This window comes from Rhinopithecus roxellana, chromosome 9, assembly GCF_007565055.1.
Source record: "Rhinopithecus roxellana isolate Shanxi Qingling chromosome 9, ASM756505v1, whole genome shotgun sequence".
In the NCBI taxonomy this organism is placed as follows: domain Eukaryota; kingdom Metazoa; phylum Chordata; class Mammalia; order Primates; family Cercopithecidae; genus Rhinopithecus; species Rhinopithecus roxellana.
This window is the reverse complement of record NC_044557.1, coordinates 126,938,832-126,966,018: the sequence shown is the minus strand read 5'-3', so window position 1 is coordinate 126,966,018 and position 27,187 is coordinate 126,938,832. Positions and strand designations below refer to the sequence as shown.

The 27,187-nt window shown below is 45.7% G+C and overlaps 1 protein-coding gene across 4 annotated transcripts in view; it reads right to left on the bottom strand.

Moving 5' to 3' along the window:
• MFHAS1 (malignant fibrous histiocytoma amplified sequence 1) overlaps window positions 1-26,841 on the bottom strand; it is a 108,473-nt gene extending 81,632 nt beyond the window's left edge. For 3 of the 4 annotated variants that reach the window (XM_030937786.1, XM_030937785.1, XM_030937784.1), the window contains exon 1: window positions 23,301-26,357. In XM_030937786.1, coding sequence (XP_030793646.1) covers window positions 23,301-26,280 — 2,980 coding nt within the window. In that variant the 5' untranslated portion in view covers window positions 26,281-26,357. Of the gene's footprint in view, window positions 1-23,300 lie in introns of all 4 variants that reach the window. The other variant, XM_010353444.2, reaches the window with a different exon arrangement.
• Between the last annotated feature and the right edge of the window lie 346 nt (window positions 26,842-27,187).

Below are 27,187 nucleotides of genomic sequence, written 5' to 3'. Positions count from 1 at the left end.
CTCACTTATTTTCTGCAGAAGAAAGAACGGCATGAATGGGATGGAAACTGTTCATGTGACTACTTGGATATCTCTCATCTTGTGAACCAGTCTAATAAGCAATTACCTCGAGGAATCTGAAAATAAAATCATATGAATTCATGAATCAAGAAAGAACAGTATACTTGCATAATTAGCTTTCTTTAGAGAAGGGGGAAATACATATCTGATACAAGACAATTTTTAAGGTATAATCCCATCATTTGCAAGTCACTAACAATAAATTTGAAGGTGACAGTGGGGAAAAAAAAGAAAGAGAAAGAGAGATGGGTTGGTATGATCTATTTTTAGCTTACAGTTCAGCTACACATAATATATTAACAAAATTTCTGATACTGCTAAGGTGAATTAATACAGATTAAAGGAAACAAGATAATAAAGCAGATGGATTGAGCTCTTCAAGTCTGTGCTAGTAGGAAATGCAATTAAACACAGGCTGTGGTTTTATTAAAATCACAACAGTCATTAGCATATGCAAATCCACTAAATTCTTCACCATATAAACTTTTTGCTACATTTTTACAACAAAAGTTAAAAATACACCCTCACATTCTTGAAAGTATGCTTCTTACGGTTCCTAAGATACCAAAAATAAAATAAAACATGCCTAAAATAGCTTAAAATTAAAAGGAGGCCCACAGCTACTTCCCTATAGTGTGTCGCATAGAAAATTATTTTTATAAAAACAATGTTTCCACTCTTTTATTATTAATCCAACCCCAGGATTCTAAAAGTATGCAAAGTATTATTACACATCAATAGGTTAATAATTCAAACATTATAAATTGCTATACTTTTTCAGTAACAGGTTAAAAACCCTGGGATTTGAGGGCAAGACCATTTGTTTAACCCCATCCTTTATTCTCAACATGCCTTTCCTACCACTGATAAATGGAACTCGAGTTTCTTCACAGCCCCACTCAGTTGGAAGGATCCTCTTTCTCATCTGAACTCCCATGGCACTCTGTCCAGATTTACTTTTTGCCATTTATTATAGTAAGTGGTATAGTGCACAAGCCTGATCCATTTTCTAGACCAAGTTCCCCACGCACAGACTCTGAGGGTGATTCAGCTGCATCTCCCAGGTGCTTATCCCTTGCGGCAAGGCCTCTGGAAATTCCTACCGAATGAATCTAGAATCAATGAATACATATCCTGACAAATAGCTACTTACACATAAATTCTAGATGTTATCTCATTTCTCTACATTGCATGAGCATTGTGTTGCATCTTTCAGCTATATTATAGACAAACGAAGTTAATGATTATTCTTGCAAAGATGCGAAGATTTTTTTTTTAATCTAGTATGAGCTAAAAGCCATAACTAATCACTGAGAAGGACAGCCTCAACATTTTTAAACTGACTGTAAACTGATTGCCTAGTGTCACTCTGCTAATACACTGGAACCAGCCCTTGGCAGACAGATGTGCCCTTCCAAACAGTAGGCCTGGGCTCATCTCAATTTGTAGCTACTCCCAACTACTCGGATCTTTGCCTTGGATCGGCCCAACAAATGATCACCTTATGGAAGATGAGGCCGCTCACAAACCCACAATGAAATACACAGGTTGGCCCTTTCTAATGAATTACTCATGAGTCAGTCATGACACCTGTGTCTGGGAGGCTCCTCTCATAAAGTTGGTAGTAACCTTCACATCGAAAAAAGTTATAAATGACAACGCAATGTTACAACTGGCTTCCACCCGTGGTCATCACCACTTCACATGTAAACAGTACCTCTGATATCTCACTCAGATTCTAAAGAAATCTTTGCCAGGGGAGGAGAAAAAGGGAGAGGAAAAAGAAGACATTCTCTGCTGTGTTTCATATTTCTTAATCCTCTCTAGTTTCATCTAGAGTCTAGAGAAAGTCAGTGAGAAAAAAAAGATCATGGGCATGTTCCTAACCATTTATTTCAATTTTTTTTTATTACTAGGTGGAAAAGTAGTTAAGAGCTCTGCAAAGCCGGTGCAGAGAGGAGGAGAAGGAAGGCAAAAAGAGAGCCGCTTTCGAGGTGCATGAACCAAGAAGAGTCGCTGCCTGCTCTGTACTATTACGCAGCTGTTAATGCCACAGGGCTGCTCCTCCCACCCTCCCCAAAGTTGGTAACGAAAAATCAAAGCACGAACAGAAGCAATGCACAGAACAGGACAGCAAAACCCGATCATCCTGCACCAACCACATCTCTTGAATGCATTTGCTTTGACCTCTTCTTTTACAAGCACTACCACTGAAAATATGCTAGAACAAAAGCTGATTCGTTATGCACATAAAGAACTCCAGGGCAGGCTACATACATAATTCATGAAGGCAAGCACGCGGCAATCAGCATCGTTTATCTTTGCGGTATTTTAAAACAGTGACAGGTTACTAGATATTTATGAACTATCTTATTTCTTTGAGACCCTTCCAAATTTAAGAAATAAAGAACCTTATTCCTCTGCAAATGGCATTACTGACAAACCTAAGACTATAAATCTCCTGGAATTCACTTGGTATCCATCGTAAGAGGGTGGCTACAAGACCCTAATAAACCAATTAAGCTAGCAGCCAACCCACATCAGTCCTGCTGAAATTAATCTTACCAAATCACTTCTGCTTCCTGTTTTCTAAAACATGGGGCAGTCTTCTTCCCACTGTGGTTAAAATTTTGCCTGAAACATACACTCAAATCAGTCATGCTTTCTGTCTGATGGATGAGAAAACTGAAACCTGGGAAGGTTCAAGATCTCAGAGCTAGGAGGAGGCCCAGGACTCTGCCTTACTAACATCCGGGACTCAATTGCCTTCATCCCCAAGGACCTAGCTGGGGGCCTCTATCGTTTATTATTGTCTGAATCACCTCTAAGTGGTCCCTCTGACTCCATTCTTACTCCATTGAAATCCATCTTCTTCCACACTGCTGCCCTGAGCATGCTGACAAAATGGAAATTTGACATTTCCCCATTTGACCCTTCAATATTTCCCTCTCACCCTCTGAAAAAAACCAACAGGCTTTCATTTAGCTTAACATCGAGCTGCCAAAAGTTCCTTCTGGTGAAAAAGTGTTAGCTAGTGAATAGGTAGGCTAAAAAGTAGTTACACAGGATATGTACAGTGGCTCAACCTGTAATCCCAGCACTCTGGGAGGACAAGGTGGGGCAGATCACTTAAGCACAGGAGTTCAAGACCAGCCTAGGCAACATAGTGAGACCCCGTCTCTACAAAAAAAAACAAAAACAAAAAATTGGCCAGGCACAGTGGCGCACGCCTACAGTCCCAGCTAACTTGGGAGGCCGGGGTGGGAGGATAGCTTGAGCCCAGGAACTTGAGGCTGTGGTAAGCTGAAATCGCGCCACCTCACTCCAGCCTGAATGACAGAGCAAGACTCTGTCTCCTAGCAAAAAAAAAAAAAAAAAAAAAAAAAAAAAACAGGTTTAAAAAGAAAACAAAAATATTTACAGATGTGCATTAATAAATGACTAGTTAGGCTCCCAGTGATTTGTACAGCCCATCGCACGTCAGAGGCCCTGGTTTTACAGAAAGTCCCTAAGCATCACCTCCGCTGGAGACCTGCCACCCGTCTACCCACCCCATCCACACACACCTGGATCAAGACGGATTCCATCCCACAGGCCCCTCCTAGCCCCGGGCAATCTTTTTCTTTTTCTCCTGGAATGTATTACACAGCCCTGCTAGTCTCTGCTTACTGTCCACACTACTTCCTTGGACTGTACCTTCCCAGGATCAGGGCCTTGCTCCCCCCCCATGGCTGGTCACTGCCAGTCCCCGGCAAATGTTTATAGTCCAGTACTGCAATGTTAAAAGCAAGCATGTGCATTTCACACAAGGAGTCCTTACTTTTTTTTGTGACAGGAGTGTTGCTCTGTTGCCCAGGCTGGAGTGCAATGGCGCGATCTCAGCTCATCACTGCAACCTCTGCCTCCCGGGGTTATTCTGTTTTTCATTCAAATAGCTACCCATTTTTAATGGGTGACAAGCTATTACCTTCCTGAGAAGCAGCACAGGGTGACAGCAAAGACCATAGGTTCCTGAGGACAGCCTCGACTCTGCTACATGCTGTGTTACCCTGGCCACATGACTTTGCCCTCCTCTGTGTCCCTGCTCCTCATCTGTAAACCAGGATGATGGTAATCAGAGCTAATTTACTGAGCCCTTATTATATGGTAAAAACTACTTGCAGCTGGGCATGGTGGCTCACACCTGTAATCCCAGCACTTTGGGAGGCCAAGGTGGATGGATCACTTGAGGTTACAAGTTTGAGACCACCCTCATCAACATGGTGAAACTCCGTTTCTACTAAAACTACAAAAATTAGCTGGGCGTGGTGGCACAAGCCTGTAATCCCAGCTACTCATGATGCTGAGGCACAAGAATCACTTGAACCAGGGAGGTGGAGGCTGTAGTGAGCCAAGATTACTCCACTGCACTCCAGCCTGGCGACAGAGTGATCACAAACAGACAAACACAAAACTACTTGGGGACCTGACCTCCATTCATTCCTTTCCCCCTCACAGCATCTAAGCAGACTCTGACAGCAGCAGCAAATGCTTAGGAATTGTTAGAATTATTTCTTCCTATTTATAGAAGAAATTGAGGCCCAGGGAGGTCAAAGGGCTTCCCAGAGGTCCAGGCCCCCGACTTCCTAATCCACTGCCTTTAATTTCATCCAAGGCTCAGATGCATGGGCTCAGATGGATGAATGGCATTCAAGAAGTGTCTGGGAGAGGTTAACATACTGCTGATCAAAGATGCAAGGCCTCTTTCCCTAATGCTGGTTTAACATAAAGCAAGGAAGCTGCATGGCAATATTCATCTCCAGCTAGAGCTAAGGTGACTCTTGTTCTGTCACCCTCCCTAGGAAACCATTATCAACTCCCTGAGATGAAAATCTGCCCCATTCCAGAAATGAGCTAAATCAAAGGAGGGAGAAGGAGGGAAGGAAGAGGAGATAAGGCAAAAAGTTACTCACACTTTGAATAACACATGCCTGGATGGCAAGCATTATAAAATGATCTGTGTAACATAAGCTTCTGCGTCCTTGGGAGGCAAGAGAGCATGTGATTGTGCACTGATGTGAACAAAGCCACCGACGCACCACCAGATTCTTCAAAAGCAAATATCTGTCTATGACCAAAGCATCGGGATTCTTTTCTAACAAAGAACAATGTACGCCATTCTAATTCCTGATTCTTTCTTCTGCTTTACAGTGGGTTATGCTCTCGATGGAAATCCCCCCATGAATAAATGTGTCTGCAATCACAAATGGCCCTATAAATCAGAAGATTTATGAACTGTAAAAGGGGACGGCAGGAGGATTCCAACCTTGTAGCTTCCTTCATGTGGACCACCTGGGGCCAGATGCAGGCAGTTTATCAGTTCCCGGAAACAGTCATCTGGCTTTTCTTTTTAGCTAAGCAAGAAAATGTTATCAGTCCTGGTAATCAACAAGATGCAATCATCCCTGCTATTTGGGTAAGCTTTTAATGCTGCACCACATTACACAGAGGAGGCTCAGATGCATAGGCTCGCTTGCAAGAACAGTGTTCAAGAAGTGTCTGGAAGAGGTTAACACACAGCTGATAAGCTCTGTCTGGGTGCAGTGAAGCCTGGCCCAACAGCCCCTAAGGCAAATTCCTGAAGGGACCAAATAGAAAATGAGTGGATTTTCCCTATCCCAAGGGAAAAAATAAAAATGAAAAAGCGATGGGAACAATACAGTAACCGGGGAAAAGCACAGAGCATGCACATGTGTGTTTTTCTTGGGGAGGGGGAAATGCATACACTTCAGAGGCTTAACAAATACATTCAAAAGAACACCTGCTCCATCCCAGACGGGCAGCAGAACATCGCGCAAGAGTGAGATGGAGACAACCACACAGTGCCGCTCACGAGCCATCTGGGGTGAGTGGTGTCAGGGAAGGGGACAGATGCACCCTACAGGGCTTTGCATCCCAGTTCTTATTACTGTACCTTCGGCACAAAACAGCCCAGCTCTAGGCAAGCCAGTGAGCCATTTTTGGTATCATAGCGTTCTTTTGGAAAATTCACATTTCTATTTTTAGTTCTTCCACATGCAATTCATAAGCAACAGCCCTCCTGAGTCAAAGGCACCTCAGCTATGCCACGAGTCAAAAGAATTCCAGCGAATATATTTTTTAACAGCATGTTCAGGGAAAATGTGACCAGCTCTGTTCGGCCATACTGTTTGCATGGACTTGGCAGTTAGCATGAGATGAAGGATTTTAAAGATCAAACACTTCAATGAGCCCTGTAAAAACACTCCCAAGAACCTGACTGGGGACTTTGTTAGCTTCAAGTAAATATATATGCCATTAAGTACGTTTTAAACACAGAAGCAACTATAACAGGATTTAATTGCTTACTGTTTTTTGTTTTGTTTTGTTTTGTTTTGTTTTACAGGTCAAACACATTTTAGTGTGCTGGGTTAGACCCACTCTTTCTTCATCACATGTACAGAAAAGCAAAGAGTGTGGGTAATCTCTTAAATTTTAAATTCTCACTTGGTATGAGGATAAAACATCCAAGAAACACTTCCTGTGCAAAACACACTAAGCTTAAGTGTAGAAAATACAACGGTGTGGAACTCAAGAGGCTGGTTATAGGATACAAATAATAACAACCACGCGGCACGGGCAGATTTTTGTTTAGAAAACAGATGGGACAGAAAGGCAGCGGCAATGTTTTGAGTCAGTGAGATACAGTTCATTCTTAATTATTCTTCATTGATTTCTTACATGGACAGAACATCATTCTTGCTGCCACTGTTTTGTTTTGATCAGAGGTATGTTTATCTGTAAACATGTACAATGTGTAATTATTGCTGTCTAAACACTGCATCACGTGTAATGGCTGAATTAAGCTGTGAAACGCATAATTATGCTGAAGACAATGGTGTTCTAATATGCATCACCAAAGTCAATTTAAAAAAAGTACCTTTTTTCAAATCACAAAGTGAAGCCTTCATAACCCTCGAGGCTTTTTGAAGGTCCCACCACTTTGATTTAGAGATTTGTGTTTTTCTAATTGCATCTCAAGAGTGTTCCAAGCATAGAGAGGGATTATTAACCCTGAAGGAAATAAAACTGAGTATTTCTTAAACCTCTGGAAGGTGGAGAACATACTTAGCTTAAGAATCTGGAAAGGGTCAAAGGTCTGTCAGTATAGGTGTGACTGAACAGTACATCCATCGGTAGAATACTATGCTATATTTGTAGAATATACTATAACATTCTACACATACACACACACACACACACACACATATAATCTTCTATAACAGGGTTATAACTGTTCATATGGAGGCATCTCAAAAATATATTTTGAAGTGATCGAATGCAAGTTGCAGAACAATGAGTACAGCATGATCTCGTTCCTGTTAAAATATATGCAAATACATGCTTTATTTTCCCTGGAAGAAATCAGCAAGAAACATTTTACAGAGGAGACAGTTTGGGGAGGGGTTATCAAAAAGGGGCCTTTGCTAATGAATCTACCATCCACATATGGATAGCACTTTATTTTCTTTATTTCTTTGTTCCTTATTTAGTTAAAGTCGTAAGGGTGAAGAATCACTATGTGATTCCTGCTGTCACCTTTGTATTTAGAAAACTGTTATAAGGTTTTTTTTTTTTAAGCTCTAGAAGAAATCACAGTGGAAGCTATTACTATACCGAATGAAATTTAAAACTTCAAAACATCAAAGGTTTTTAATGCAAAAAGGGAAACAAGCTAGAAAAAAAAATGCCTTTAAGTATGACAGACAAAAGGTTACTATCTTTCATATATGAAAAGTTAATATAAACAGATAAAACACTGTGATTGAAAAAAGAAAAGAAAAAGAAAAACCACCCAGATGATGCCAAAAGATCTTATCAGAGGATTCAGAGAAGAAGCAACGCAATTAGACCACATTTATACAAGAAAATGTTCACATCCACTAGTGAAAATCTTTAGTCACCAGTGACATATTGTTTTCCATTAAATGTTAGTGCATTTTATAGATGATACCCAATGTTGAGGAGGTACAGTGACAAAAATCTTGCATCCGACGTGCCCACCCTCATGGGAAGCAACATAAACGTGTATTGAGATTTAATGACATTCTTTATCTTTGACTCAATGACTCTACTTCAGGGATCACTGCCCAAATAAAAAAGAGTTTTTATAAAGAAATACAGTCATCAGAGAATCACTCACAAAAAAAACTGGGAACAAGAGCACAAATGGTTGGATAAACAAAAAGAACACAAGGTTAAAAAAACAAAGGCGAAAAATCACCTTGATGTACCATTATGCAAACATTTTTAATTACTGTATAAATACTAATCACAGGAAATTATATTCATGTTAGCCTAAGTTTAAAAATTGATATTGGAATTATTTATACAATTATAACTACATATTTTAAAAACCTAAGCTTAAGAGGAAACAAAGCTAAAAGACACAGAGTAAAATGTGTAGTGATTACTTTAGACACCCACCATAAGAAACCTTTTTTTTCTTCTACCCTCCAAATTTTTTATGTTTTTGTGAGTCAGTCTCGCTCTGTCACCCAGGCTAGAGTACAGTGGCACGATCTCAGCTCACTGCAACCTCTGCCTCCTGGGTTCAAGTGATTCTCCTGCCTCAGCCTACTGAGTAGTTGGGATTCCAGGTGCACGCCAACACGCTCAGCTAATTTTTGCATTTTTTTAGTAGAGACAGGATTTCACCACGTGAGGCTGGTCTCGAACTCCTGACCTCGTGATCCACCCACCTCGGCCTCCCAAAGTGCTGGGGGATTACAGGTGTGAGCCACCATGCCCGGCCTGTAAGTTTTTATAAAGGGGAAAAAGTATTTTTGAAAGAGTATAAGGTGTTCATATGAACAGAGATCATACTGTATTCCACCTCTTCTATGAAGAAAATAGTTTTTATCCACAAACTTATCACTCTTCTAAATGTATGTTTAGATTCTTGTACCTTCTGGAATGGTGGAAACAGCAGCAAACTTCTATTGAGCTCTTGCCAGGTGTCAAGCATTGTTCTAAGCATTTAACACATATAACTCAATCCTCAGGACCAACACAAACTATTATGATGCCTAAAGTCACACAACTAAGAAGCAGTGGCACAAGGTAGAGCCCAGCAGTCTACCGCAAGAGCTCTTGCAAGTAACCACCATATTATAATGCTTCAATTAGAAAACACCACCAAATCCCAACTGTTTCAAGTCAAACTATAAAGCAAATAGAAACAAAATATAAACTAACACTTAAAAATATCTTGTCCTTCCTAGGATTTGGTTAAATGTAATTGATGAAGCTTGATAAATTGGCAGGCAAGGGAAGACAAACTCAAATGACAATAAGATGCAAGAAACCACTGTCGGCCGGGTGTGTTGGCGCATGCCTGTAATCCCAGCACTTTGAGAGGCTGAGGCAGGCGGATTGCCTGAGGTCAGGAGTTCGAGACCAGCGTGGCCAACATGGTGAAACCCCATTTCTATTAAAAATACAAAAATTAGCCGGGCATAGTGGTGCATGCCTGTAGTCCCAGCTACTTGGGAGGCTGAGGTAGGAGAATCGCTTGAACCTGGGAGGTGGAGGTTGCAGTGAACCAAGATTCAGACACTGCACTCTAGCCTGCATGACAGAGTGAGATTCAGTCAAAAAAAAAAAAAGAAAAAGAAAAAAAAAGAAACCACTGCACTGTTACAGCATGGTAAGTAGTGTCCAACAAATGAAGTGCATAAGACATGGTGGTCCAGGGCTGGGCATAGTGGCAAACACCTGTAATCCCCACACTTTGAGAGGCCAAGGTGAGTGGATTGCTGGAGCCCAGGAGTTCGAGACCAGCCCAGGCAACGTGGCAAAATCCTGTCTCTATAAAAAATACAAAAACTAACTGGGCATGGTGGCATGTGCCTGTAGTCCCAACTACTGGGGAGGCTGAGGTGGGAGGATCACCAGAACCCAGAAGGTCAAGGCTGCAGTGAGCTGTGATTGTGCCACTGCACACTCCAGCCTGGGTGACAAGGTAAGACCCAGGCTCAAAAAACAAAAACAAAAACAAAAAAACTATGGTGTTCCATTAATGCAAATTTAATAAAAATGGCATTTTCAGTCAGTGAGTAGTGTCGCACACAGAAAAGCATAAAATACATATAGTGAAACTTAAACAGCCCACAATAAAATGGTCATTGTGTCAGATCCGAATTTGCCTTCATTGCAGGGTCTATTAGGGTAAGATTTAGAGCAAGGAAAATCGATGTTCTGGGATACATTCCTAGGGATTATAGAGGCCTGCGGCTCTCTGGCTAACATTAGAATGAATAACCAACGCTCCTCCTCTCCCTCTACTCTGACATAGTGAAAGTGACCAGTAGCATGCTTAGACATGGCTCTGCAGAGCAGGTGTTCTGTCAGCTTAACAATAACTTGATTATGAGTCTGAGCAAATCATGTGAAACTACCCTTCCGTTTTCCCAGCCATAAATCTCTTCCAAGGTCTCAAGAGAGCCCAGCCCGATGCCAAAGGGACAGGCTAGAACAATGCTTCCAAAACTCTAGTTGATGGGTCAGTAGGTTACTGGCAAGTGTCTACCAGTCCATGAATGTCATTTAAACAAAGAAACCTCTCCCTTATTATAATCCCTAAATGCAAAACACATCTGCGCACACACGCCCACCCCTAGGCCCACTGAAGTCTTTGTCTGCTCCCTGCCTTTTAAATGGCATTCTAACTTGAAATGCTCCACCTCCCTTCTTCAGGTGGTTAACTGGAAATCATCCTCTGACACTCAACTGCAGTGTGGCCTTTCCAGGAACCTTTTTCTGAGACCCCTGATGGCGCTCTCCCCACCTTACCTTTACCTGACCATGACCTCCGCTGAGCTATGCACGGGCAGCTGCCATGCAGTACCAGACCCTGTCTGCCCAGAACTTAGAATATGAAGTGAGAGGAGGTGAGCTGGTGTATTCTGGAAATCAATGGCAACCTGAGACCCACACGACGGTGGGTCAGAGCAGAGGTTCGGGGCTGATACCCCAGAGTTCTCTAACTCGGGGGGAATTCACTTAATTTCTAAATGTCAACTTCTCCTTCTGAAAACAAAGACAGTAATAACACCTACTTCCCAGGGTGCTGTGGGGATTAAATGAGATCACCGCGAGGAGGCACTTAGCACCCTCTGCGACATGAGAAAATGTCAACACTGTCACCTCTACTATTAATCTCCAAAAACAGGGAGACTGATACGATGATTAAAACAATAACCTTTATGACATGAAAAACAAGAATCATATGAAAACAAGAATAAAGTTGGTGAGTCAAACAACAGCACCCGGGGAAATATTTTTCTGATTTTATATTTTCCCTTTCCATTACCTTTTTAAAAATTCCTTCTTTAAAAAGAAAGAAAAGAAAGGAAAACAGAAGGCAAGGAAGGACAGAAAGAGTGAGGAGTAGGAGAGGAAGGCTTATTCTATAGGCCTAAAATTCACTACTACTATGACCTAGTACTAATACAATGTTAATAGCATAGACTTCATTTTAGGAATAAGGAGGATCTCAGAAAATTAAACTCTTTAATTTCCTCAACATTTAATATGCTAATAGTAGAAAAGTGCTTCATCAAAGCATCTCTCAGCAAAGAAATCCAGCAGTCATATATTTTTATGATGATGGTGTGCACTTTACTGGATGCTGTCTTTAGAGTCAGCGTTCATATAATCTCTGGTGTTTGGAAATGACTGATTATTTGAATCCTTCCCCAGATGGGAGCAAGTCTATAAATGACAAAAAAGGTAAGGACTACTGCCAGGCAAGGTGACTCGTGCCTGTAATTCCAGCACTTTGGGAGGCCAAGACAGGAGGATCACTTGAGGTCAGGAGTTTGAGACCAGCCTGGCCAACATGGTGAAACCCCGTCTCTATTAAAAATACAAAAAAAGTTAGCCGGGAACGGTGGCACGCGCTTATAGTCCCAGCTACTTGGGAGGCTGAGGCAGGAGAATCACTTGAACCAAGGAGGCAGAAGTTGCAGTGAGCCAAGATCGCACCACTGTACTCCAGCCTGGGCAACAGAGCAAGACTCCCGTCCCAAAAAAAAAAAATGCAAGGACTCCTGAAGAAGAGGCATTTCTTTTCCTCGGAAAGGCTGATCAGTTTGGGAAGTTTTTAGAAAGCCTGATGTACACTGAATTTTCCTTTTCCAGCATCCTTACAAGTTCTGCCTGAGATTTCTCGCAAACAAATAATCCAAACTGAAAGTCAACTCAAAAGAATGACTTGAGCATTACTTTCCACCTACTCATACACATGAGGGAAATTCAAAGCTGTAGCCTGCTTTGCTCAGTGGGATCACATTTTTTTTCTGGAAAAATCAAAAGCCACGTTTCCCCCCAAAATAATTTTCAAATATGCAAATAATTTTCAAATATGCAAATTTCAAAATTTTCAAATTTTCAAATTTTCTCCACATGAGGTCAGATTCCATATTTACAAGAATCAACGACATTAACCAAAATCCCAACACAGTTCCCCATGCCCTAGATCATGTATTTTATGTATTAGTTTGTACTGAACTAGAACTCCTAGTTCAGTACAAACTTCTGTCTAGAACAGGTATTCAACAGTGATTGATGACACTTATCTGTCTAATTTGGTAATCATCTAAATTTGTATTACTGCCGCCATCACCACCCGCTGCCATCCTACCTTCAATTGGGTCTTGCCAGTCATTCCAGGAGCTAAACTTAAAATTTATGTTTAAAAAAAAGCTCTAGGCAGAAGATAGGAATTACACAACATTTATTTGTACTTCTCTTCTATGTGTTCTTTACAGAGCCCATGTATATCAGCCCCTCATTAAATCACATAAACCCCAGAACAGACTAGGAGGCCTGGATGCCCTCCTTTCTGTCCTCTCATGCACACTAAGGATCCCCACAACCAAGTCAAAGATCTCCAATCAACACTGCATCTTCAGGCCTAGCCCCAAAACCCCTACTCTTCTTAAGTTATACCTTGGAAAGAAAGTTGCTACAAAGCCTGGCAAAAGAATTCCCAGTCAATTGGCCCCAGGAAGAATGCCACCAACATCTGCCCCACCCCTCCAAAGGTGCTTGGCTGACATGTGGCAGCTGCACAACACTGGGAATGTACTAAATTACATGGAATAGTTCACTTTAAAATGACTTTTTTGTATTACGTGACTTTCACTCAATAGGAGGAGGAGGAGGAAGATGAGGAAGAAGAGCAGCATCAGTCATCAGGGCTTGACTCATTAAGCCACATCACCCAAAAAGCAGAATGGCACACGCAAAACAGAAACCTCCAGACAGCAGTCTTAATACGACTCCAGTTTCCCCGCCTCCTCACCCTTCTCCCAAGTGTGTTTGCTCAGATTTGCAAAAGTGAAGGAAACCATTGCAATAGGCTGGGTGCCGGGGAATGCCGGTCTAGGGCAGGACATCCCTTCCTTTTTTTCCCCAGATGGAGTCTTGCTTTGTCGCTCAGGTTGGAGTATAGTGGCACGATCTCAGCTCACTGAAACCTCCGCTTCCTGTGTTCAAGTGATTCTCCTGCCTCAGCCTCTCGAGTAGCTGGGATTACAGGCACACGCCACCACACCTGGCTAATTTTTGTATTTTTAGTAGAGATGACGGTCCGTCACATTGGCCAGGTTGTTCTCGAACTCCTGACCTCAAGTGATCCACCCTCCTCGGCCTCCCAAAATGCTAGGATGATAGGTGTAAGCCACCACGCCCGACCCATCCCTTCCTAAAATGGGTGAAACAGGTGCCAAACTCACAATGTCCCTGCAGGCCCACCACCAGTAACCCAGTGCCTCCGTCTTCCTCTGCCCACAGTCTTCCCCTGCTCCAACATGAACTTTTTAGACTCTTTGCTTCTATAAATGTAGAGCAAAAGAAAATAACCTGTTGGTGATAGCTTTTCATTAAATTTACTCTTTTAATAAACAAAGCCCCAGTATTTTCAGCTAAGGGATTGAGGAAGGAAAAACGTTTTGAAACATTTAGTGCCAAAAACAAAAATAACTCAGAATGTTTCCTTCTTGCTCTCCACGAATAAGTCGGCCCTGCTGGCAGTGGAATCTGGGAATTGTTATCCATGCTGCCACCATCATATAGAGTACACATGTGATCATCTCTGCATTACGCCAGTCACTCTTCTATGGCCTTCCAGGAACTCACACCAGCAGGTGTAACCTGTCCACACTTCTGGGAACCACTGAAAACATCTTCCTTCCTGCACCTATTCCACCTCCACCACCAGACCTCATGCTCCTCACCATCTATGTGCTTCCCATATAGAGGCTAACGTCAAGGGAGGGTTGGGGCTCAGGTTAGAAGTAGTTGGGGACGGGCGCAGTGGCTCACACCTGTAATCCTAGCACTTTGGGAGGCTGAGGCAGGTGGATCACCTGCAGTCAGGAGTTTGAGACCAGCCTGGTCAGCATGGTGAAACCCCGTCTCTACTAAAAATACAAAAATTAGTCAGGCATAGTGACAGTTGCCTGTAATTCCAGCTACTCAAGAGGCTGAGGCAGGAGAATCACTTGAACTTAGGCAGGATAATTGAGCCACTGCACTCCGACCTGGTGACAGAGTGAGGTTCCGTCTCAAAATAAAAGAAAGAAAGCAGCAACCAGGGAACCATCAGCTTTGGGAGGTTGGAGTGTTCACTGCCTCAAGGTCAGGTGGTAGAAGGCATTCCATGGCCAGCTCCTACATTAAATGCACAATTGCATCCTGCTGCTAAGTGCCCCTTGCCCACTCTTCCCCCATTTCTGTAAGAATTAGTGGATAGATATGGAGGACAGGAATGTGTACACCAGAAAAACCATATGGGAAAATGACACTGGTTTCCTTTAAAATGCATACTTTAAGATAAAGAACATCATAGACCAGGCATGGTGGCTCACGCCTGTAATTTCAGCACTTTGGGAGGCCAAGGCGGGCAGGCCACCTCGAGTCAGGAGTTTGAGACCAGCCTTGCTAACACAGAGAAACCCCCATCTCTACTTAAAAAATATATAAAAATTACCTGGGGATAGTGATGCGTGCCTGTAATCCCAGCTACTCGGGAGGCTGGGGCAGGAGAATCACCTGAACGTGGGAGGTGGAGGTTACAGTGAGCTCAGATAGTGGCACTGCACTCCAGCCTGGGCGACAGAGCAAGACTCAGTCTCAAAACAAACAAAAACAAACAAAACCATAAACAACTGAAAAAGCACTTGCCAGGCATCAATTAAGAATTAGCCATGCATGGTGGTGCGCACCTGTAATCCCAGCTACTCAGGAGGCTGAGGCAGGAGAATCGCTTGAACCTGGGAGGTGGAGGTTGCAGTGAGCTGAGATGGCACCATCGCACCCCAGCCTGGGAGACAGAGTGAGACTGTCTCAAAAAAATAAATAAAATAAAATAAACACGAGAGTTTCCTGAGTTCTTTCAAAACAACCAACCAGCTCTGAGCCCCTTCTACCTGCTCAGCCCTGTGCCAGGCACTGCACAGAGTCCTGGATCATCACATGAAACGTGAGAACGCAGAGAGGACAGTAGGTACCCGTGCAGTGATGCTGCCACTCCTAACATATGAGAGGGTCTTTAGAGTTCAACAACGACACATCATCACAGGTGTTCTGTGGTTGTCTGAGATGCACGTCAGTCACTCTGGGTTCTACACACTGCACAGACTTCAAAAGCCAAACTGGGGGAGGGACAAGCTTCGTTCATGCTAGAGCAGCCTTGGAGAAGGCAGGCCAAACAGGGGTTCCTAATCCCTCCCTGCTGAAGTGAAGGCTGCCAGGCCCGAGAACAAGGTAAACCTGACAATCATCCCCCAGCAACTAATGTTGCAATCAGAAAAGCTGAACCAGGCTGGGTGCAGTGGCTCATGCCCGTAATCCCAGCACTTTGGGAGGCTGAGGAGGGAGGATCATCTGAGGTGAGGAGTTTGAGACCTGGCCAACATGGTGAAACCCTGTGTCTACTAAAAATACAGAAGTTAGCCAGGCATGGTGGTGCACACCTGTAGTCCCAGCTACTCAGGAAGCTGGGGCAGGAGGATCACTTGAACCCAGGAGGTGGAGGTTGCAGTGAGCTGTGACTGTGCTACTGCACTCCAGCCTGGACGACAGAGCAAGACTCCATCTCAAAACAAAAACAAAAGGAAAAGAAAAGCTGAACCAGAGAGGCCTGGGACCTGACTGGGTCTACCCCAAGCTGACCCTACCTGATGTGCTTTCCACAGAGACTGGAAACACAAAGCAGACCTCCATCCCCAGGGAACTGGGACGCCAAGCCTGTCAGGGACAAGACAGGGCAGTACTAGGCCTGCACCTGCCCGCTGGTTTTCAAAAAACAAAACAAAATCAAAAGGCGTTCTGATGCCCTAATGGATGGATGGTCAGGTGTCCTTAATCAAAAAGAGCTCCCATGGGCCGGGGGCGGTGGCTCACGCCCGCAATCCCAACACTCTGGGAGGCCAAGGCGGGTGGATCACGTGAGGTCAGGAGTTCAACACTAGCCTGGTCAACATGGTGAAACCTCATTTCTACTAAAAATACAAAAATTAGCTGGGTGTAGTGGTACATGCCTGTAATCCCAGCTACTCAGGAGGCTGAGGCAGGAGAATCACTTGAACCCAGGAGGTAGAGGTTACAGTGAGCCTAGACAGCACCACTATACTCCAGCCTGGGCAACAGAGCAAGACTCAGTCTCAAACAAAAAAAGGTGGGGGAGGGGCTCCCATGGTAGAACCAAGTTAATGAGTAGATGAGAAGACAACCAGAAATGTCCAATTCCAGCTTTCCCCACTCATTCCAATCCTACATTACAGAGCTAAAGCCCCTCACCTAAAGCCCCTCACCTCTTCACAGACAAAGGGGAATAACTTCAGAGTATGACATAAAATATCTATTAAATTAAAAATGCTGGTTGGGTATGGTGGCTCACATCTCTAATCCCAATACTCTGGGAGGCTGAGAAGGGAGGACCACTTGAGGCCAGGAGATCAAGAGCAGCTTGGGCAACATAGCAAGGCCCTATCCCTATTTCACAAAAAAAAAAATTTTAAAGAAAAAGTACTTTAGGAAATTCTAAACCACTTGTGCGGGGATGGACTTGAGAACCTATTCCAGGGTTTAAAGAAAAGGCACCCAACACTTAAAATAATTCAAATACTCCAAAGGCCTTTCTAGCCTTCTAGAATTCTATTCTGCACGATATTTGTTTATCCTAGTATCTGATTAAGGTTTTGATTTTTACATAAAACAAAGTCCCAGGGAGTTCAGAGGTCTGGTCATAAAAAGAAAAGCCAAGAAGCATCAGTATTAATAAAGCTTAACGAAAGAGATATTGAATAACCTTTGTGAAATTAAAAACAATGACTAATTCAGTCCAAACAACTAGGTCATGCTTGAATTCCAGTAATTCTAAAACTTAGATATAATAAGGCAAGAATTTTGCTCTGCTTCAGTGGTCAAAATGAAGGACCCATTCAAGGGTAAGACCAGTCATAGAGGCACAATGGGAATGCTGGAGGAACACTGTGAGGGGGAGGGAGTTGGGAAGCGAAACAAAGCCAGATAATCATTACAGTACTACCTGGGACTTTCACTGAGTGTGCAAATAACAAAGAAAAAGAGATAGTTCTCAAGCGGGACATGGTGGCTCATGCCTATAATCCCAGCACTTTGGGAGGCTGAGGCAGAAGACTTTGAGACCAGCCTGAGCAACACAGTGAAATCCCGTCTCTACCAAAAAAAAAAAAAAAAAAAAAAAAAAAAACATAAAAATTAGCCAGGCATTGTAGGGTGTTTCTGGAGTCCCAGCTACTCAGGAGACTGAGGTAGGAGGATCATCACCTGAGCCCAAGAAGTCGAGGCTGCAGTAAGCCATTATTGCCCTAGTGCACTCCAACCTCGGTGACAGAGTGAGATCCTGTCTCAAAAAAAAAAAAAAGATATTTCTCACAAAAGACCAAACTATCATTCAGCAAACATCTGAGAGGTTCTGAAGAGGCTATAAAGTCTGGGGTGTGTCTCTGGCTCTGAAGAAGCAAGTGAACAACCTAATCAAAGCGATATCATGACACACCCAAACACCAACAAAACAAGTCAAATATGCTGAGTGTTGTCGGAGAGGTACACTCCGTCTGTAAGAAACTGAAGGACAGAACACATTTGGCAGGAGATATAGAAAGGCATCAAGTTACTGAGTAAATGAAAGACAGTAAAGCTAAAGAAAGCCACAAAACTAATTCCATCTACTGATTTGGGCTGCTTCCTCATTATTTTTTTAAAATGACCTTAAATAATTTGGAGAGTAGGATATTTAGTGAAAATCTGCAGTCAATGCAAGTTCGACTCACTAAGACACACTCTTCCAATTCAACACCACACAGTATTCACTCATCTGCTTAAAAGGAATATCAAAGCACTCGAATCTTGCTGCAGGCCTATGTTCTAACCACCACATCCTAATATACCATCGCTCAACTTCAACGGTATCAACTTTTCCAGTTTAGAGGTCATATTGGTAGAACAAAATAAAAGCATAAGCAAATACCCCACAAAAAGAAACTTGCTCTAAGACAAGTACACAGGACCAAGTAATGAGAAGGAAAACAGCAAAAGGAAGGGAATCCTGGCTACCAGCTACAGGCAGCAAGTCTGCAAAAACGAAAGGGTACCTGCAGGAAGCAGGTAAAGACTTTCTTTTTGGAGACAGGGTCTTGCTCTGTCGCCCAGGCTGGAGCGCAGTGGCACAGTCTCAGCTCACTGCAACCTCTGCCTCCCAAGTTCAAGGGATTCTCATGCCTCATTCTTCCCAGTAGCCACCACGCCCAGCTAAGTTTTTTGTATTTTTTGTAGAGATGGGGTTTCACCAGGTTGATCAGGCTGGAATGCTGGCCAGGATGGAGAAAGCAAGTCAAGGCTTTCACGGTGACATTTAGGCTTCATCACAGGCCATCTCTGAGTTTCCAAAAGAATCTCCTGTCACTCAACCCATTTGTCTTAAGATGTCTTAAAAAGATAATCACGTTGTCAGATTACCTATTTAAAATAAGACAAATAGGTCATCTCTCTGAAAATGTGATTTATTTTTACAAAAAACTTTGAAACTAGTGATTGCTGGCTATGCATTTTCCAATCATTTCTTTTTTTTTTTTTTTTAAAAAGACATAGGGTCGGGCGCGGTGGCTCAAGCCTGTAATCCCAGCACTTTGGGAGGCCGAGACGGGCGGATCACGAGGTCAGGAGATCGAGACCATCCTGGCTAACACTGTGAAACCCTGTCTCTACTAAAAAATACAAAAAACTAGCCGGGCGAGGTAGTGGGCGCCTGTAGTCCCAGCTACTCGGGAGGCTGAGGCAGGAGAATGGCGTGAACCCGGGAGGTGGAGCTTGCAGTGAGCTGAGATCCGGCCACTGCACTCCAGCCGTGCGACAGAGTGAGACTCCGTCTCAAAAAAAAAAAAAAAAAAAAAAAAAAAAAAAAGACATAGGGTCAGAGTGCAAAGCTCACTGCAGCCTCAAACTCCCATGCTCAAGTGATTGTCCCACTTCAACCTCCAGACTAGCTGGGACCACAAGTGTGCACGCTCAGCTGATTTTTATTTTTTTTTTTTGTAGAGACGGAGTCTGGCTACATTGCCCAGGCTGGTCTCGAACCCCTGGACTCAAGTGATCCTCCTGCCTCAGCCTCCCAAAGCAAAGGGATTATAGCCATGAGTCACCGCACACTGCCCATTACTTTCTTGTATAAACCAAAATAAGAAAAGAGACATTTATCATTATACTTCCTATGGTCAACTATCGTAGGGCAGCTCAGACCAGAAAATCCAATAGGACAAGGCCAAAATAGACTTTTCACATAAAAATATTTTAAAAGATATTAGTGCAAATTTACTTTTTTCTGTATAAAAATCAAGGGAGACAGTAATTTACTATTTACTCTTACTTTAACATCCCAAGAAAATTCAAAGTCCAACTTTTTCAGCACTGCATATAAAATTGTTATAGTTTATAGGGCAACTTGACACTTTTATAAAACATAAAAGTAACCAATTTTTAATGTCCCCAAAAGCAAAATGACTTCTTAAAAAGACAAAGGTGGCCAAGCGTAGTGGCTCACGCCTGTAATCCAAGCACTTTGGAAGACTGAGGTGGGTGGATCACCTGAGGTCAGGAGTTCAAGACCAGCTGGGCAACCCGGCGAAATCCCCGTCTCTACTAAAAATACAAAAATTAGCTGGGTGTGGTGGCGCATGCCTCTAATCCTAGCTACCTGGGAGGCTGAGGCAGGAGAATCGCTTGAATCCCAAGAGGTGGAGGTTGCAGTGAGCCAAGATCACGCCACCGCACTGCAGCCTGGGCAAGAAAGCAAGACTCCATCTCAAAAAACAAACAAAAAAACACGAAAAGACAAAGGCTACCAATAGATTCAAAGGGTTTCTGCTGAATTAATATATATTTTAATAATCTAGGTATTCAATGAATCTATTTTTAATATATGCTCTACTTAAACACTCAACATAATTCTGTTCCTACATCTAGCTTTTATTTCTAACTCATTATTTTAACTCTTACCAAGTCTTTTGCAACTGTAACAATTACTAACAAATGATGGCAATCACAGAAAAATACAGAAGAGGAAAATGTTTTTTGCATCTTCTTAATGTAATGAAAAATGTACTATAATCATCTGTTCTACTATTCTATGCCCTTTGCTACTTTTGAAAAACAACGCAATTCAAAAAAAATCAGACTATAAATAAAACAAAAATATTTACCAATACTTATATGTATATATTCTATAATTGTGTTCTAAAAACAACTGCTGATTTATTCCTATTCAATATATAATTTTACACTTTTTCAATCATTTGTTTTCCACGATGAAAACAAATCTCTTCCTTAGAGCCTGGATTGCCAAACCAGGTGTGCCTCATTTGAAAGGCAGATAGACAAAACAACAAGACCAGGGGCCTGTTTCTGCATCTCAGTACAAGCTTGTCTGTGGAATTTATGACTGGTAAAAATCAAACATAAAGAGCTGAGGTTAGAAAACAAAAGACAAAAACCTCCAGTCTCATTCCTTACTCCTCAAAGTTCTTAGAAGACCTTCACTTGCTCACTAACCTATGTCTCTCCTTTTGTTGTTAATAACATTCGTTTTAATTACTTTGGTTTAAGAACGGCGTCAGGTAGCTCCTTCAGTAAACTACCCTGTGAATGTGTAACTCCCAGTCACTTTATTCAATTTGGTATCACAATAAAGAAGTATCTTGCTTCCATGAATAACACACATGGACAAATAGAAAACAAACTGAAGGGTCTACCAAGTCCTGGAGTGTGACAGGATTCCAGATAAACATACAGAATGGACGGCTCAGTTGACTGGGAACTGAATACAGTGGCTTTTTTCATGCTCAAGAATTAAATTCAACCTAGATCTAGGGCAATGGAAAGATGTCACCTTCGGAAATATTGGTATTCAATTCCTTCCTGATACTATTACCAGCTGCATTCTTGTTGTCCCCCTCTGACCAGGACAAAGATCAGAGTGGGAGCAGTCTTGCATTTCGTCACCCCTCCGTGTCCCCTGGGGGTGAGGACCCAGGTGAGAAATGTGTAAGGATGCTATTGTTCTGTCTGGTTTGTGCTGAGGACACTTGGAATGTTGTTAACCAAGCCTGCTCCACAAAAAACAAAACACAACAACAACAACAACAGTTGTTTAAAGAACCACAACGGATGAGGAAATGGACATGCTCCCAGCTAAAAACTAGTTTGATACCAATTAACCAGGCTCAAAAAAAAAAAAAAAAAAAAAAAAAAAAATCCCATACAAGTAAAAGGCAAAACTTATGGAGACAGTAAAAAGATCTGTGGTGGCCAGGGTCGAGGGGAATGAATTGGCAGAGGACAGAGGATTTTTAAGGCAGTAAAACTACTCTGTACGATACTATAATGGGGGATACAGGTCATTGGACATTTGTCCAAACCCACAGAATGCCCAACACAAAGAGTAAACCCTGTGTAAACTATGAACTTTGGCTGATACTGATGTGTCACTGCAGGTTTATCAACTGAAACAAATGTACCCCTCTGGCGGGAGATGCTGATGTTGGTGAAGCTACACATGTGGGAAGGGGATATATGGGAAATCTCTGTACCTTCTGTTCAGTTTTGCTATAAACTTAAAACTGCTCTAAGGAAAAAAAAAAAAAAAACTTCAAAAACAATACCAGACAACTAGTCCTGGAATTCTTCCACTTGCTTATGATGGTTTAAAAAAGAAAACAAAAAAAAAGCCTACTGGAAAACACTGCCCAGAAAACTCTCAGCTTTCTGTCCCTTCCATCTCAATTATTAAGCACCCAGAAAGCTTCATTTGCTTAACACTTACCAAAAAAACAAACCTTAAGACGTCTATAAAACTCGAAACTGCCAGGAAATTCCCGAGGAAACGCCCCTCAAAGATTTCAGTCATCTATCTTCCATGCCCCAGTGGGCGGAGGTGAGCAGCAGCCCCAGGATTTAGTCATGCACTACAGTCTGAAATTTTTGTCTTTAGTCATCCATCGTTCACTCCAATTACAAAAGATCTTCTCTGGAATTTCTTAAGAAAAGTGAGCAGTGATTTTTACTTTCTAATTACACACTCTGAATGTAAGCAGAGTGCTTAAATGCTTGAGGCAATGGATACCCCATTTTCCATGATGTGATTTCTATGCATTGCAAGCCTGGATCGAACATCTCACGGACCGCATAAATACACACACCTAGGTACCTACAAACATTTAAAGTTTTTTTAAAAATTGTGACACTGGATACTTGAAACTCAAACTCATCTATCCCTTCGAGATGTGTCTAATAAACACTTTAGCTAAGGCTCAGTAAGAAGCTAACATCAGACACTGCCCAGCATCTGTTTAATCACCTGAAATTTCCTTCTACCAAATGTGGGCTACATCGATAAGAGGGGAAAGGAGATGGCAAATGTTGTGGCTGAAACCCATTTGGGAAGTCCAAGTCTATTAGGAGAGGATGACACTTGTGCCTGCATTTCATAATGCTCAGGTACTTACTGCCTTTTGCTCGTCTCCAGTACTCCCTGTTTTCCTTAACGCAGCTTTCCTGGAGAACCCGTGAAGTTAAATAAACATTCTGCCAAATGAGAACTAAGTATCTCCAAGAACCCCGCCCCTCTCTCCCCTTACCTGGAAAAGCATGTGGGTTGGGCGATCCTCTCTTAAGGCACTTAGAACAGAGAATGTGCACGGTGTAGTGCAGGCCAGGCCATTCCTGAAGTAGGACATTCAGTTCCTCCACCAAGGGGGTTATGGCTTGCCATGCGGTCCATATATTTGGTAGTGATGCATGGCTAGCAATGGACAGGGTGTCTGGCTGCAGGACTCCCTTGGCAGGTCTGTAACTCACCACCACAGGAACTTTCCCTCTGTAGGCAAAGATCTGAAATTTACCATCCGACCTGTGCACCACGTGACTGTTGATCTGGACACTGTACCGTGCAAACAACCCCGGTGGAAAGGTAAAAGGAAAGCTATATTCAATCTGCAACTGCTCAGCCACAAAAGACTGCCCAGCTAGGTTGGTCCCATTAATCCAGGCTTCTGCATGGGGCACCTCGTTCTGCACATAGCATGGGAACTTGTACCAAGCTGTGGACCCATTCAAAGGCTTTCCCTTGGGTTTATTGAGGCAGTAACAGAGTCCCATCTTTTCCAGCAGCTCCAGCAACAGCTGCAAGTCCTGCTGGGCCTGGACATGAGGCTTAAGCAGCAACCGAATGACATGAGCTGGCAAGAGCCCATGCAACAGAAAGCCCTCCACATATTGATGGAGCTGGGTGGCCCGGAGCATTTCCTGGCTCCGGGTAGGCAGCGCCACAGGCGGGGAGCTTTCCCCCTCCGCCTTGCCCTCTCCACTGGTCCCTAGGAGCAGCTTATGCAGCAGCAAGGAGGGATCCCTCTGGAAGAAGACATTGAGGATGTCGATGAGGCGCGTGAGGTTGTGGAAGACGTGCTCCTTGAGGGCCGGACTGTCCTCAAAGTAAAGTAGCTTGCCGCTCTCATGCAGGTAGGAGAGGGCACTCTGCAGTCGGTCCTCGGTCAGACCCGCCTGCAGGCCCAGGCGCGCCGAGTCCCACCAGCTTAGCCACAGTCTCTGGGCCTGAGGTGGCTGGAAATGCAGTTCCTCCAGCACCTGCCAGGATCGAGGCAGTACTCTGTGTAAGTTGGGGAAGATTTCTCGGTGCTCAGCAACTGACAGCAACTTGTCCCGAAGGCGTTGTAAGTGGCGCGGGTCCCTGCAGCTAACAGGCAACACCGGGGAGAGGATCTGCAGCCGGTGGTTGAGCAGGTATTGAAAATGGGCCTTGCGCCGTCGAAGGTTCTTGTCCGAAACGCCGTAGTAGGCTGCGTGGGGGCTGGCAGAGCGTAGCTCGAAGTCCCGGGCCAGTGCCTCATCCACCACCTGGGCCAAGCGGCTCAGCCCCTCCGCGTCGTGCTTCTCCTGCAGGGCGATCTGGCGGTGAATGTCCAGACACTTCTCCTCCAGCTCGCGCTCTCCGCACAGGTCCGCGTGGGTGCCCACGATGCACACCACCGCGTGGGGCACTCTCGCCCCGACCCGATGCAAGAAGGAGCCCACGGTGGTGGGAAAGCGGCGAGGCTCATAGGTGGCCAAGTTGACCACCAGCACGTATAGGGCGCCTGGGGACAGGAAGAAGGGCTGGATCACCTCGTAACTTTCATCCCCAGCTAAGTCATACACGATGAACCGCAGTCCCCGGGAGGCATCGGCCGTCCAGCTGGTCACTTCGATGCCCTTGCTCACAGGGGGAGGTGATGGTGGGTAGCACTTCTCCTTGTCCCCTCCTCCTGGACATCCCTCCACTCTCTCCTCAGTGAGGCAGTGGCGCAGCAAAGTCTTTCCTGCAGCCTTATGCCCCATCAGGAGCAGCTTGAGCCGGGGCTGCACTGCCGGCTGGGAATGAGCCAGTTCCTTCTGGTAGGCTGCGATGTAGGGGATCCCCTTCATGCAGACCTCGTAGGGTGGCTGGATCAGTGGGTTGTCCTTGATCTTCCACAAGCCCACCCGGGAGAGCTGGCCAAAGTTGTCGGGCAGCACCGCGATCTGGTTCCCCTGCAGCACGAGCTCCTCCAGGCCCGTCAGCTCCACGATGGAGTCCGGCAGGTAGCGGATGCGGTTATTATCCAGCCACAGGGTGAGAAGCCGGCCCAGGCCCGAGATAAGGGATGGCACCGAGGTGAGCTGGTTGCGACTAAGATAGAGCTCCTCCAGACCAGCCAGGGGCAGCAGCGCGGCAGGGAACTCCTCCAAGAGGTTGGAAGAGAGGTTGAGCATTTTGAGCCGCTGCAGGCGGCTGAACTGGGCGGGCAGAGCCTGCAGTCCGTTGTTGTCTAGCATGAGGCTCTCCAAACTGGCCAGCTCGCAGAAGCCGGCGGGCAGCGTGCCAAGCTCAGCCCCACTCAGCCAGAGAATCTTGAGGGCACACAGGGCACTGATATCCTCAGGCAGGCCTCGCAGTCGGTTGCTGGACACGTCCAGCTCCTCCAGGGCCGCCAGCTGCAGCAGCTGTCGGGGGAAGGCAGTGAGCTGGTTGTGATCCACGTCCAGGGTGCGCAGGCGGGAGAGGCAGGAGAGGGAGTCGGGCAGGTGCGTCAGCCGGTTAAAGCTGACGTCCAGCTCCTCCAGGTGGGCGAGAGCGCCCAGCTGGGCGGGCAGGGCGGGCAGCTGGTTGTGGCTGAGGTTGAGCTTCCGCAGCTCCCTCAGAGCACTCACCACCTCCGCGCCCAGGGCGGTCAGCCGGTTGTGGCTCACGTCCAGCTCGGTGAGGTGGTGGCCGAGCTCGGCCACCGCCGGGGGCAGCCGGGCGAAGCGGTTCCTGCGCAGCACCAGGACGCGCAGGCTGCCCAGCGCCAACCCCAGCCCCTCGGGTACCTCCTCCAAGCCGTTGTTCCCCAGGTTCAGCGCCTCAATGTCTCCGAGGTTGGCCGGCAGCACGAGCTGGGGGGAGGCGGGGGACTCGAGCGCGTCGGCCCCGGCGGCGCTGAGCGTGAGCTGGCGCAGGTTGCTCCGCAGCTTCCTGGCACGCAGGGCGGCGTCCCGCCACAGCCTCGCCGTCTTCAGGTTGCCACTGTCCATCCCAGCCATGGCGGGGCCCCGGGCCGACAGCCTCACGCGGTCGCGGGAGCCCGCAGCTACATGCCGCGCCGCGCCCCGGGCCCTCCCGCTCTTGGCGGCCAGCGGCCGCGGGTCCTAGCGCAGCCAGTGGCCGAGCGCCCGCGGCTGGGGGGCGGCGGCGGCGGCTACGCGAGCGGCTCTGGGGGGCGCCGAGCGCGTGCAGGGCAGCTCGCATTCTCCCTGCGGCCGGGCCATGGGCGCGCCGGGCAGCAGGGCCGCCGCCCGCGCGCCGCGGAGGATGCCTGCTCCTCCTCCCTCTCCGCCTGCCGCGCGGCGCCTCGGGGTGCCCGGCTCCGGCCCCGCTACCCTCGCAGCCGCGGCCCCGCGGCCGGCAGCGGCGTCGCCTCCTCGAGCTCCTGGGGGAGGGCGGCGCTCGGCCCGGCGGCGGGCATGCTGCGGGCGCAGGGCCGGGGCGCAGCCGCGGGGAGGGGGCGGCGGCGCCTCCTTGTCTCCGTTTCCCCGGGCTCGGGCGGGAGCGCGGGCGCCGCGTCCCCGGCGCTGGGAGGGCGCGATTGGGAAGCGGCAGCGCCGCCCGCCTGAGCCGCCCCCACGTGACCGGCGGAGACGCCGCGTTTTCCCGGCACCGCCCCCGGGGCGGGAGCTGCGGAGGGCGCCGGGTGCGGGGTCGGGGGCGCCGGGCGGGGGACGGGACCGCGCCCGGGACCGCGCTGTGGGGGTGGTCGTCCCCGCAGCGGATGTGGAGCTTCGGGGTTCTCCTAGTGGTTTCGCCCGCGCCTGGCTCTTTGTTGGTCCCCAGTCTCTAAGAATTTCTTTTTCTTGTTCTCTAATGCGTCGGATTTGCCGGCTTCCCTTACTCATCCTTTACCTGCTCACCTGCCACTCGCCCTGCATCCATGCCGTAGTGGAACTGGCAGAA